Source organism: Centruroides sculpturatus, unplaced genomic scaffold (assembly GCF_000671375.1).
Source record: "Centruroides sculpturatus isolate CEXI.00-Female unplaced genomic scaffold, Cexi_2.0 scaffold1955, whole genome shotgun sequence".
NCBI classification, from domain to species: domain Eukaryota; kingdom Metazoa; phylum Arthropoda; class Arachnida; order Scorpiones; family Buthidae; genus Centruroides; species Centruroides sculpturatus.
The window spans coordinates 48,532-63,371 of record NW_019386045.1 but is presented as its reverse complement, the minus strand read 5'-3'; the positions used below and the strand labels follow the sequence as shown (position 1 = coordinate 63,371).

General features: G+C 27.3%; 1 protein-coding gene across 2 annotated transcripts; it reads left to right on the top strand.

Annotated features, from left to right (window-relative positions):
- The first annotated feature begins 941 nt into the window (after positions 1-941).
- Positions 942-9,470, top strand: LOC111613301. 2 transcript variants are annotated; one of them, XM_023354650.1, is made up of 5 exons: positions 942-1,197; positions 1,574-1,668; positions 1,738-2,077; positions 2,242-2,324; positions 9,296-9,470. In XM_023354650.1, the coding sequence occupies exons 1-5, from the start codon at positions 1,119-1,121 to the stop codon at positions 9,416-9,418; spliced, it is 720 nt and encodes a 239-aa protein (XP_023210418.1). In that variant the 5' UTR covers positions 942-1,118; the 3' UTR covers positions 9,419-9,470. The 2 variants fall into 2 exon arrangements, with proteins under 2 accessions (XP_023210418.1, XP_023210417.1); XM_023354649.1 differs by lacking the exons at positions 942-1,197; positions 1,574-1,668; positions 1,738-2,077; positions 2,242-2,324 and adding exons at positions 7,917-8,168; positions 8,545-8,639; positions 8,709-9,048 and having other exon boundaries at positions 9,213-9,465.
- The last annotated feature ends 5,370 nt before the right edge of the window (positions 9,471-14,840 follow it).

Here is a 14,840-nt window from a genome sequence, read left to right as displayed (position 1 = left end):
ACGAACGATATTTGTCCATTAACCCAGTAACCACTGGGTTAATTGACAAATATCGTTTGTTAGTTTTTTTATGTTTGTAGAATAGACTAGAAGTCACGAATTTTCTGTTGATTGGGGCTCTTTTGGGAATTAGAAAAAGGGGCAACCGAGACGAAAAGGGGACGCGTGCCCCAAGCCCCCAATGTACTGGTGCCCCTGGTGTGTGTATATACCGATATATATACAGTGGTGCCTCGTAGTTTGAATTTAATTTATTCCAGGATGCCGTTCAAACTCCGAATCGTTCTCAGTCCGAATCAAATTTTCCCATTAAAAATAATGGAAAGAGTATTAATCCATTCCAAGACTCTAAACGATACCCATTTTGATAAACTTAAAACAGCAAATTCACATAATTTAAGGTAAAAATAACAGAATTAAAAGACAAAAACAATAAATAAAATACGTAAATACTGTATAACAAAATGAAAACTGCATTTGCCGGTCGCACACCGTCGACTTCGTCACCTTATACATAGCTACCAGATTCATCACTAAAATGTTTGACAAAATGAACAATTAACCTTTCTATTTCTAGAGATTTAAGCTTGCATTTAATCTTATATCATGATATTTTTGTACGAATTAGAGCATCATTTTTACGAAATATTCCGAATCAAGGCATCGTTTTCAATTTATTTTTCCATCCATGATGGTCGATTCCATGAGAGTGTGGTTATCTACAACGAGTTCAAGGGTGCATTATTATCGCGTGTTAACAAATCGAATCATGGTTCTACACTTAATGTTTTAAATTTAAGTTATTTATGTTATCGGAAATAACGTGTCATATTTTATCTCGAGAAATAATCCAATTTCTAAAATAAGAAACTTGATAAGCTTTCGTAGACTACTTTAAAATTTACCAAATTTCGAGTGTTGTAAAAATATTTCTGATCAAAACTGAAGAAGTAAACGTCCTTGTATATAAAATTCTACTTATTAAATATAATGTAAATCTTATAATCAGATAAAAATATCAATTTACGATTGCTAATATAAACTGTACTTTGTTCGTTGGCTACAATTACGTGTTTACTCACAATAAACATTAATACTATGCATTTAGACGTATAAAAATGTTTAAGAAATTATGTTTTATTTTAATATTGTGCATTTTAGCGTTTAAATGCTTAGCATATGAAGATGATTTTGAAGGTAAGATTCCTTTCGTAATAAATAATTAAGAAACATTTAAATAATTTGTATTTTGATTAATAAAGCTAGTACTAAAATTTATTTAAAGAATTTATATGAATAAATAATGTTAAAGAAACTAACTCGGTGTAATTTATTTATTTTATATTAATTTTTACGATATAAATCATTAGTGAGTAGATAAATCAGTATAATTTATATTAATAAAATTTGAGTAATTTATGTTCAACCAAAGTATGAACAAATCATGATGTTTGGATTTAATTCAAATCCAGCTCTTCCATTGTCAGAGGAAGGCATCTTATCCTATGTCTAAAAGTCAAATATTTTATGATTAGAAATCATAATTTACATGTGAATTTTTTAATTATTTCAGACACCAGCCAGCAATTGAATGAATTAATAGAATTTATGACTCCAAAAGTAATTTGTGATTATGATACAGAAAACTGCGAACTAGAAGATAGCAATGTAAATGTTATAGTTTACTTGTTGATAAGAGAATTTTTCATTTTATTTAATAAGATTCTTAATTTTTAGGAAATTATAGAAGAAGAAGAAGAAGAGGAGGAGGAGGAGAATGATGAAGAAGAAAGAGAAGAAATTGAGGAAATGTTTGATTACCCGGATCAGGATTATCATCCTATTGATGATATATTTAAAACACAATATTTTAAAGAAGAAACTGTTTTTCACGATCCAATATCAAATTCTCAAGACGTTAATACTGATGAAGATTATCAGGCAATTGACGAGAGGAATCAATTTATCCAAAGCGATCCTATTGAAGTATATCCTACTGATACGGAATGTTTTGTAGCAGAACAAGAGAACAGAATCAATTACATAAAGAAAGTACGCCAAAATTCAAAAAAAAGAAGTAAGATATTTATATTCCTTTGTAAAATTTTAATTTATGTGTGTTCGAAATATTGTGAAATTTCTTCAAATTCTTCAATATTTCCGTTAATTTTTACCATTTAAAAGGTACAAAAAGTAAAGATACATGTTTGCATCGAGTTTTAATTTACATAATTTTTTCAGAAATTTTAAGAAAAAAGAAAAAGCACATAAAATTATTAAAAAATTGCTGCATAAAAGGGAAGAAAATTGGAAATAAGCCTAAGGTTNAACATTAAATAAATAAAAAATAAAATATATTTTTATTCTTTTAAGTATTTAGAGAATAACATTATACAAAAATTTACAAATGAAAATATAACAGTAAGAATAATTTTAAAAAATTAAGAAAAATTCTTAAGAAAATTCATGAAAAATTTATAATTTTCTCTTTTCATTTAATATTTATTATATTTAGCGATAAAAAATAGAAAGGTCTTATTTATTAACTAGAAAAAAAATGAAAGATACTAATACATAGGTTATGATTATCAGAGATGCTTGAAAAAGTATTGAAGAAGGTGAAAATTGATAAGTATTTGATAAATGATTATAAATGAAGTATATCAATAAGTCGGAATATTTATTAAAATATTAAAAATTAAAATTGCAATTGATAGGATTATACTTATAAAAACAGTAATTAGTTTATATAATTTCTAATGTAATTAGTTTTATATAAATTTACCTGTACATAGAACTATGGCTGATAGCAAATATCATATATTTTTTCCTTTATTAATTTAAAAAAATAAAGAAATTTTACATAAAAAAGTAATTTATATCTGATTTGAAAGGCAAAACGATTGTTTAGTTGAATATTATTGCTCTTTTCATCTTTATAAAGAGATGAACTGATTATAATTATCTCACACGCCTACACGATAGATTTTGTAAACATTCGATAGATATAATGCGCAAAAATTAAAGAATGAATGTAATAATATAGAATTTGATTTACTCCTAAGAAAAATATATAAGCCAATTTCGTACTGAACTGGTTTAGATTATAGAGAAATAATGGACAGATACATTAAGATGAAGATTTAGAGTCAGCATTTATTAGTGTAAAAAAGTCAAATGTTAAAGAGTTGTATAGATTATACATATAATCTTATTAAAATTTCTAAGTCATTAAGAAAGTTTGACGAATATTTACAACTCTAATTTTTATTTTATTTATTTTTATAGTCAGAAGCTGAAGAAATAGAAGAAGAAGAAGCACAAGAATCATCAGTAGCAACAGCCAGACCAAACTTAGGTACAAATCAAAGAAATCTAAGTAACGTGATCATTACGCCTTTGACCTTCAGAAGATTTGCACGATATTACTTCCAGTAAGGTCTAGTACAACAACGATTATGAAGTTTTGCTATATATCCATCAAATATATATTTTAACAACTGCTATTATATACCAAATGATGTTGTATTAAATAAAATATTGCTATTATTTTCTTTTGGAAAAGTAGCATTTTTTTTAAAAGTAATTCTTCCATAATTTATGTATTTTTACTGAAAAATTTTCTCAAGTACAATAAATTTTATTAATATTCTACAGAATTAAAAATAGATAAAATATTTTTCACTAATTAATCTGATAACTTCGTGATTTGATAAAACACATCTTATTATCAAATGGAGTGATGAAAAAGCATTCTCATTAGCACATAAAAACGTATTTAAAACGTTCTTTAAAGTTTAAGTTTGGCTTTTAAAGAATAGTCTATATGCTATATATATATTTTGCTTTATACATCAACAAACATATTTTTTTTCTACTTAATATATTGAATGATGTGATGATTATTGAAGTTATGAAGTACGGAGGCTCGTGTTACATGTAGTCTATTTATGTTGCTTTCTTCTTTCATTGAATTCAATGTTATTAATTACTTCATTTACGTAATCCTATCAGCATTTTGAACTTTTTTGATGTTTAACCTGCTAAATAAATAGGCCTATATTTAATAAAATTATACATTTCTCTGAAAATTAAAGAAATGCATGAATTCATGAAATTTTATTGAGATATGTTACAGAATTCGAACAAGCTTTTACTCTATTGAGGCGAAAGAGAACTGTCATTGGCTGGAACTGCATCAACGTGTCCACCCACACGACAGAAGGGGATATATAAGTTGGGATAAGTGAAAGATAGCACATATAACCTGGAATCTGAAGTGAAGAAATAAACATTTACCGGAGAAACAGGTAAATCACATTTTTCTATTTTAAATAAGATTAATTAATGTAAAGTAATTTTTAGAAATAAAAATACATTGTATATATATTTGAATTTAGCTATTTTATAGAGAAATATCAAAAACTTGACTTTTTGCATTAATTATGAATTACCATTTTTCTTCGATACTAAACACAAAGTTTGATCTGTGAAAGTATAAACTCTAAACTTGAACATGTCAACAGGTACATTACTTACATTTTTCTGAAATTTTTATAGTAAATGTAAATTTGAAATTATTCGTTTGCATTAACCATGTGTTAAGAACAAATTCGTTAAAAGACAGTTTTCCTAATTATCCCTTATTAAGAAATAATAAGTTATTTTTTTTAAAATAATTATGATTTAACAATTTAATTACAAAAATCCGCATATATTTATGTTTTAAAATATTGAAATTTATCTGTTATCATTCTGTATTCAACAAAGAAATGGCTTAAAGATCATAAAATAAAACATATTATATTCTTGAGTCAAAGAAATCATCCTCAACACGTTGTACGTAGATCGAAGAGGGTGCACAGAATGACTCACTGACATAATATGATAGATGAGCTAACTCTAAACCCCCGATGTAACCATGACAACGGGCCTGTGATCCAAGTCTGTCCCTTGTCATTTCCTCCCATTTGACTACATTTATTTGCTCCACATGCACCATTTTCTGATGTCATGCCCATTCTGACTAATGCCAAATCAAGTTTATAACTGTACTCAAAAGATAAGGCTTTATCCATGCTTTATCTAAGTATGAATAGCCTTAAAGATTATCTTAATTATCATGTAAGCTTCATTCATGATCTCTAAATCAATCAAATTTATTTTGTCACGGTTTTCACTTACAGCATAAAGAAAGCTTTCAGCAATATCTGATACTAAAACTTATGAATTAAACAGTTCCGTGTCACTATCTGATTACATGACGATCATTAATCATTTTCTGCCATATACTAACTAAATATAGTAATTATAATAGACTAAGTTCTCATTAGTTAAAAATCTATCATAATATAATTTAATTTACAAGAATTTGAACTAATTTATAATTCATATTAAGTNAATGTTACGGCAAAGTGCTATAGAAAAAGATGTTGATATTTATCCTTCCACAGCATTAAGAAAGCAAAGAAAGTCCGTTATCCATCAGATGCTGCTAGTACTATTAATATTACAGAAGATAAAACTGATATAAAACCGTAAGCTTTAGTGAACCTAATAACAGAACGTCTTTTTATCACTCTAACAGATGTATTAAAGAGTTTTTAGAAGATAAATGTAATTTGAATAATATTACTAACGTTTACAAATGAGGTTTGGACGGCAGTGGAGGACAGACTCTATACAAGCAAAGAGCTTCGGAAGAAAATTTCGAAGACGCTAATATAATTACACGTCTTTGGTACATATACAAACTTTTTCTTACGACAAAAATGAGAAAAAAATAATTTTATGGCAAAACCTTAGACCAAGTTCTACCTGATATTGAAAACCAGTCCGTTTTCGCCTCGTAAAAGAAACCGACGAGGAAGGTCTGTATGAATTTATTCGCATCAAAATCCAGATTTGTAAGATGCAAAGTATTAAAATTATATATACGAATTTTACTTTAAAGGTAAATTACGAGTTTATCGAAACCATAGTCGATACTAAGGTCTGTAATGCTTTAACATCAAATAAATCGACTCAAAAGTATTACGTATGTAATGCCACATCCAGCCAAATGAACGATCTACCTAACATTAAAATAATACAATGTAATGAAGAAACTTTTTTATTTGGTCTATCGACTCTTCGTTGTCACATAAGATTCATAAATACATTCTTCACATAGCGTATCGAATGATCGAAGAGAAAGAGTCATCTCAAAAAAAAAGTAAAAATATTATTGAGAGTTTTAGAACTGACACTGGTCTAATCTGGATATTCCCAAGCAAGGTGGTAGAAACACCAACGACGGTAATTCGGCAAGAAGATTTTTATCGAGTGCCACTCTTACTTCAGAGATAACCTGTGTTAACAAGAACTAATAGAAAGATTATATTACAATACAGTGATATTACAAGCACTGGGATCCGGCTACGAAATCGATACAAGCAAATTCGAAATCTACACGAAGGAAACAGCGGAGTTATTATCATTGATATCCAATGCCAGTCACTCTTCACAAAGTTATAATACACGGATAAAAAATTATATCTTCGTTTCTGATTCCAATAGGACAATTGTTCGAAGTACAAGAGGCTAGACACAAAGACTTTAAACAATTTCGCGAGAATTATTTCCGGAAAACTTCTAGAATAAACACTAATATAGATATTTTACATAATCTTTCAATTTATTCGGATCCTGTCATTACAAACTTTAGATCACTTGGTACGAAGAAAAAACTCCGTTAACAGCTAAAGTTTTAAAATTACTAAAAGCCCCGAGCGTGAACGTAGTACAAGATGACTCCGAGTCAAACTCCGAATGTGACTTCGATATGTAAATTTTTAGTTGATATGATATGTAAGTAATAATTTAATCCTGCTAGAATTAAAGTAATATCCTGCTAGAATCGTCTCACGACCCACTGTGCGGTGCCTTGGGAAAATCTGGATTTAACAAGGAGGCAGAGAATCAAAAAACTAACGAACGATATTTGTCCATTAACCCAGTAACCACTGGGTTAATTGACAAATATCGTTTGTTAGTTTTTTTATGTTTGTAGAATAGACTAGAAGTCACGAATTTTCTGTTGATTGGGGCTCTTTTGGGAATTAGAAAAAGGGGCAACCGAGACGAAAAGGGGACGCGTGCCCCAAGCCCCCAATGTACTGGTGCCCCTGGTGTGTGTATATACCGATATATATACAGTGGTGCCTCGTAGTTTGAATTTAATTTATTCCAGGATGCCGTTCAAACTCCGAATCGTTCTCAGTCCGAATCAAATTTTCCCATTAAAAATAATGGAAAGAGTATTAATCCATTCCAAGACTCTAAACGATACCCATTTTGATAAACTTAAAACAGCAAATTCACATAATTTAAGGTAAAAATAACAGAATTAAAAGACAAAAACAATAAATAAAATACGTAAATACTGTATAACAAAATGAAAACTGCATTTGCCGGTCGCACACCGTCGACTTCGTCACCTTATACATAGCTACCAGATTCATCACTAAAATGTTTGACAAAATGAACAATTAACCTTTCTATTTCTAGAGATTTAAGCTTGCATTTAATCTTATATCATGATATTTTTGTACGAATTAGAGCATCATTTTTACGAAATATTCCGAATCAAGGCATCGTTTTCAATTTATTTTTTCATCCATGATGGTCGATTCCATGAGAGTGTGGTTATCTACAACGAGTTCAAGGGTGCATTATTATCGCGTGTTAACAAATCGAATCATGGTTCTACACTTAATGTTTTAAATTTAAGTTATTTATGTTATCGGAAATAACGTGTCATATTTTATCTCGAGAAATAATCCAATTTCTAAAATAAGAAACTTGATAAGCTTTCGTAGACTACTTTAAAATTTACCAAATTTCGAGTGTTGTAAAAATATTTCTGATCAAAACTGAAGAAGTAAACGTCCTTGTATATAAAATTCTACTTATTAAATATAATGTAAATCTTATAATCAGATAAAAATATCAATTTACGATTGCTAATATAAACTGTACTTTGTTCGTTGGCTACAATTACGTGTTTACTCACAATAAACATTAATACTATGCATTTAGACGCATAAAAATGTTTAAGAAATTATGTTTTATCTTAATATTGTGCATTTTAGCGTTTAAATGCTTAGCATATGAAGATGATTTTGAAGGTAAGATTCCTTTCGTAATAAATAATTAAGAAACATTTAAATAATTTGTATTTTGATTAATAAAGCTAGTACTAAAATTTATTTAAAGAATTTATATGAATAAATAATGTTAAAGAAACTAACTCGGTGTAATTTATTTATTTTATATTAATTTTTACGATATAAATCATTAGTGAGTAGATAAATCAGTATAATTTATATTAATAAAATTTGAGTAATTTATGTTCAACCAAAGTATGAACAAATCATGATGTTTGGATTTAATTCAAATCCAGCTCTTCCATTGTCAGAGGAAGGCATCTTATCCTATGTCTAAAAATCAAATATTTTATGATTAGAAATCATAATTTACATGTGAATTTTTTAATTATTTTAGACACCAGCCAGCAATTGAATGAATTAATAGAATTTATGACTCCAAAAGTAATTTGTGATTATGATACAGAAAACTGCGAACTAGAAGATAGCAATGTAAATGTTATAGTTTACTTGTTGATAAGAGAATTTTTCATTTTATTTAATAAGATTCTTAATTTTTAGGAAATTATAGAAGAAGAAGAAGAAGAGGAGGAGGAGGAGAATGATGAAGAAGAAAGAGAAGAAATTGAGGAAATGTTTGATTACCCGGATCAGGATTATCATCCTATTGATGATATATTTAAAACACAATATTTTAAAGAAGAAACTGTTTTTCACGATCCAATATCAAATTCTCAAGACGTTAATACTGATGAAGATTATCAGGCAATTGACGAGAGGAATCAATTTATCCAAAGCGATCCTATTGAAGTATATCCTACTGATACGGAATGTTTTGTAGCAGAACAAGAGAACAGAATCAATTACATAAAGAAAGTACGCCAAAATTCAAAAAAAAGAAGTAAGATATTTATATTCCTTTGTAAAATTTTAATTTATGTGTGTTCGAAATATTGTGAAATTTCTTCAAATTCTTCAATATTTCCGTTAATTTTTACCATTTAAAAGGTACAAAAAGTAAAGATACATGTTTGCATCGAGTTTTAATTTACATAATTTTTTCAGAAATTTTAAGAAAAAAGAAAAAGCACATAAAATTATTAAAAAATTGCTGCATAAAAGGGAAGAAAATTGGAAATAAGCCTAAGGTTTATGATTCTGATAACTTGTTTCATGCCTGTAGAAAATTATCCAGATTTCATTATCCTACATTATCTCAGCATTGTAGATGGGCAATTAATAATTGTTGCGAAAATAAAGCATTAAGGTAAGAATTTACACTCAATGTTGCAGAATTTTTCTGATAATTCGTACTTGCCTTTTATAAAGATTTTGAAAACATTGCATCACAACTACCAAGTGATGCGATAAACTTCATTTCTAATGTTTGTTTTCGATAGTTTATTTAAAATATTTTCTTATTTTTTGTGGAATAAAAACTATTCTAAGTCATTTTAATAATACTTTATTATTTTAATTTAAAAAAAACTAAGATAAATACTTCTTAATATTATCTTTAAAACGTAAAAAAATATCTTTATTTATAAGCAGGAAAGTAACTGGAAAATTTAAGAGAATTATAATATAATATTNATATATTTAAATATCAATTTAAGATATTTATTTATTACATCGACAAAAACCAATACATCTGATTTATAAATACTGTAAATATTTAGGAATGTTTTATTTTAATGATACATTTAAAAAACAGAGAATGAGTGTTTAATTCCATTAAATTAATATCTACTAAATGATATTAATTATAAGCTTAACTTGGTTTATTAAAGTAATTAAAAATATGTCAATTGAATAACAGGGACAAGAAGTTCTCACGAGTTTATTCATAGTATATAGAGACTGGACACCGGACAATCCCGGAACCGGCCATAGCCAGACAAGAAACATTGTAAAAAATAGAAGTTTAGGAAGCACCGTCATTTGAGGTCATGATTTCTATCAGTCACGTGGTATTGACGTATGTTATACTCACACATTTTTGTACATGTTTTGTTTAGTTGAAAACCCGCTGCTTTTGAAATATTTTATACTTTCAGGAAGTGTTTATATACAAGTATCACATGAAGTTTTACATTGCTTTATAAATGTGGATAATAATGTGTTTTATGCTGTTTATTTACCATGTATCAAAATTTAAATATTAAATAGGATAGCGTCTCTCTTTTCAAAGTTGATTAGAATCAAACATGCTGATTTTGGGGAAACCGCGGACACTTCCACGGGAAAATCACGGACACTTTTATAGGTTCCGTAATTGCATCGGGGTTCATGTTTTTGTATATATACTCGGTTTTTCTTACAATACTATACAATTTTGGATTGCCATGGTTAGGATCTGTTTCTGATATGGCAACCTGAAAATGTAGTAATTTAATTTGAGATGTTCATTTCTGTTTTCATAATGAATCTATTTCAATTTATAAAGGATGTTTGTAAATAAATTATATTTTATTTCTTTATTTTTTTGTCTGCAAAATTTTGGCCACTTTGTACTGTTTCGTCGTTTCCCTAGATAATGCCCATTATTATCCTTCGCTATTGCCGGACAATGCAAAGTTGTCTAGTTTTTTCTTCTTGGGAAAAAAATGCTAGATTTTTAATATCCTGTTTCATGTATAACCAACAGATTGTAGTAGCAATTGAAATAAAAAGATTTAAATTTTATCTAACGGGTCTAATGATACAGAGTAAACATTCCATCTACAAGTTGCGTTACTTTCCCGGCAAAATATTAAAATTGTATGCTGCGCCATTTGTTATGAGGTTATATTTAAAAACTGTTCATATTATTGATTATTATAAAATGGTAAAAAGCTTAGTTTTGAAGCTAGAGATGAGTTTTATAACAACAATCGTAAATACTAATAGCAAGCAGAATCTCATTATATCATACCTTATTTGAGTTATGACACGCGGTCACCCATTTCTTTCCATGTACCATGTACTCTTAACCTTTAACCACCAAAATTTAATAGCATAAGTACCTCTCATATGCAAACCGCCCTGCAGGATTTCAGAAATTTTCGACAAAAAGCACAAGAGTTATTAAGCGTCAAAATTGGATAATCAAAATCGTGCCACTCACCTACACACCCACCCACACACTTACATACTGACATCCATAAACAGAGGAGAAAGACACCGTAATTTTACATTTCTCGACGTTTCAAGATCCCCTAAGTTCAACGATGTTAAAATGTTGAGGGTGTCATTTTCTGACGTATTGCCATAATTTCCTTCTGCATATATAACAGAGATAAAATAAAATCTCGTGTTCGTGATTTCCCAGTCCTACTGGATATGCCTGTGGTTAAGAGAAGATTAAGAGATTGTGCATCCTGAAACAGAAACTTGCTTCTCTTAATCTTTAGTTTCTATGATTATGTTCATTCAATAATACGTTCATTAACTTGTAGTTTAAGATGCATACGCTACAGATACATAGAAAATTCTATTTATTATTTTATAAAGCATACAATCAGTTTCCAAACAGGTTCAAATATTTTATATAAATGTATACGTTTTTGAAATAACATTTAACAAGAATTTCAAGATGTTTGTAACCAGACGTATATGCTTTATTAAATTGGAAAAAAAGTTATCTATATTAAAATGAAACGTTTGTTTGAACAAAATGTAATTATATATATACAAAATATTCAAAAATTCTTTGGCAATTTTTTAAAACTGTATATATCTATATTTAAATTATAACATTATTACTATACGTCATTATAAGTTAAAATATAGCCTATATTTTGTTATTAAAATCAAATATTATAATATAACATTAAATAACGTTATGTTATAATATTTAGTCCGATCGTATCGCTGGTCCGTTAGAAAGAATGGACTGGTGTTGGAGGGATTGAAGCAATTCGACCAGAAATAGTCCTCTCTTCCGGGAGTAGGTCGACGACTATTTTAAATGCGAGAATAATTCTTTTAAGTGATTATAAAGTGTTAGAGTTATTTTTAAGTGATTTGAAAGATCGCAAATATCAAAACCGTATGTGATAAAATCCATTTTAAGAACGTCTATATATTTTGTGGAAAGTATATCCTCCTGAATAACGATTTTATAGGAAAATTATTAGAATTAGTTTGGTTTATTATAACCTACATGTGAGCGTTGCCTCCAGGAAAGACTTTTCTGGAAAACTAGTCCTTATTTAGTTGTTACTAACGTGAAGAAAACCCGGAAAATTCATGTGGCCAGCCCTTTGATCATACGCGAACCCACAACCGACTACTAGTGTTTGAAGGTTTTTATCCACTCGGCCACTAGTGTGTACTTATTAGAATTAGGAAAGAACCATTCAAAAATGAAAAAAACCCCAGCCGTTAGATTTGGAAAACGAAATACAGTACTTATATAATTTCCATAGTACAACACTTTCGACACGCGAGTGCTCTGTGCTACCCATCTCAGTATTGATATAACGTGTCTACTTTGCGCTATATCATCGTCACAGTAATTAAGTAAATATAATGTTAATTTTTTAAAATTATATTCTTTTTCTATGAATTATATTTAGTTTATTATTTAAAAAAATGTTTTTAACAGATAGTACTACATGTAAAATCAGCAAATAAATGTAGATAGATGTTAATTGATATACAGAAATTCAATCAATATTTTGGGTGTTATGTACTGTACTTGTGATTTTTTGATACTTTTCATGTATAACTTTAAAATGAGAGCGTAATTTATCTCATATTAGTTAAAAATTTGAAATTACTGCACTTTTATCTGCAAAAGGTAATAAGAGTTAACATGAAAAAAACATAAGTAGTATTGTTTTCCAATTTCTCTAGCATTTCGGATTATGGAGATTTCTGGTTATTGTATATATATCTATNTAAACTTATACAAATATTAATTAGAAATTTTTTAATTCCAAAGATTAAATTTATTTCGTATAAATAAATAAAACTTGCTCCATTTATCAGAGAGTGAGTTTAGTAATATTATACACTATATATTTTATTGAATATATGATGTATAAAGTAGCATTAATTGACAGTTTTCTTCTGCCTTTAACTATTTTTAAGTTAGTTATCTTGTTTCAACTAACTCGTAAGTTTAGAAACTACATTTATAGGCAATGATTTAAATAACACATTGAAAAATATTCAAATTGTTTATTAGTAATAAAGTTAATTAATGTTACAGGAGGAATATTCATGCAACATTGAATGTTTTACAGTATTTTAACATAAGAGAATTTTCACCGACAAAAAATTAACCTATACTGATTTATATAATTTCAATTATTTATTGTGTTTTAATAATAAAATATTTTTTAAAAAAAATCATAAATATGCGAATTTATTTTCTGTTATTTTTGTTTGTTGATCTACATTTCACTTGATAAGTAAAAATTGGCATTTTATTATTCATGTCATATTTTTAGCATATAAATAAGATCAAGCAAAATGGGTTTCTTATATTTTTATATTTTTTATTTTACACTTCAGTTCCTTCGTCTTGATATTGCAGATGTATTATAAAAATTTTACATTACACATATATATTAGCAATATATTTGCTAAATTTCTACTATTTATCTTTGATTTTTAAAACTTACATTATACATAAAATACAATTAACGAATAAATTGCATTATTTTGCTTAATCAAACGTAAAAAATCTCTTCATTTACTTAGTTTTAATGTAAAATTTAATTAAATTTTTCATTAGATTTCATTGATCATAATTAGAAAATCATGTATTACATTGATTTTAGAAGAAAATCATCTTATTTTTTAAAATTCTTATATCGAAATTTCGAAATCAGTGAAAGAGTTACAGGAAACAAGATGTAATTCTTAATATATTTTACGAATTTCTAATCTAACTAATTCGGAAATGTAAATAAAGTTAGTCTAAATAAATTGAATAAAGTTTTAAAATTGTTAATTCATTTACTAAATCAAGATTTTTCTTGAATCACTTATCAGAAATTGAAATTTGGAATGAAATAACTCGTGGAGNTATTAATGTATTATTTTGTAATTCCATTTAACAATAATTAGAATATTTTCTGAATGCGACAAATTGCAAATATATTTGAATACAGCAAACAAAAGTTATTATTTTTGTATTTTATAATATTCTAAAGTTTTGGTTATGTTATTGACAATTATTCTTTAATACAGGTCAAAAAATATTCAGTTTTAACTATTTAAATTAATATTTTATTCTAATATAATTATGTTTCTTATAACTCTTACTGTTTTAATAAACGTTATTACAAGTATAGGCTATAAAATTTTATAAATTAACAAATTTATTGATCATTACTTCAATGTATTAAATTATTTTAATTTTTAATTAACTCTAATTATTTCTTACAATAATGTTAGTATTATTATGATTAATATACAGGTAAATTGTAGTAACTATTTGTTATATTTTACAGAAATAACATTCGATATAAGCGTATGCGTGTTTATATGACGGCGTGATTATGAAAAATTATATAAACATATAAATTTGTACTTATAAAAAGTTGTTTAAGTGTAAGAAAATAATCATTTCTATATCTATTCCATATCTATTCAAAAATCCAACATCCCAATTTAAAAAAAGGAGTTAGAAAGGTAAACCATTTGATAAATATTTTATCTCAATAAGATTTTTTAAATAAAATGTCCGGTTATTTTGCA

Coding starts and splice junctions, on each gene's coding strand:
- LOC111613301 (XM_023354650.1), top strand. CDS start 1,119: ATGTTTAAGAAATTATGTTTTATTTTAATATTGTGCATTTTAGCGTTT. Junction 1,198..1,573: donor ATATGAAGATGATTTTGAAG/GTAAGATTCCTT, acceptor TAATTATTTCAG/ACACCAGCCAGCAATTGAAT. Junction 2,078..2,241: donor CCAAAATTCAAAAAAAAGAA/GTAAGATATTTA, acceptor TAATTTTTTCAG/AAATTTTAAGAAAAAAGAAA.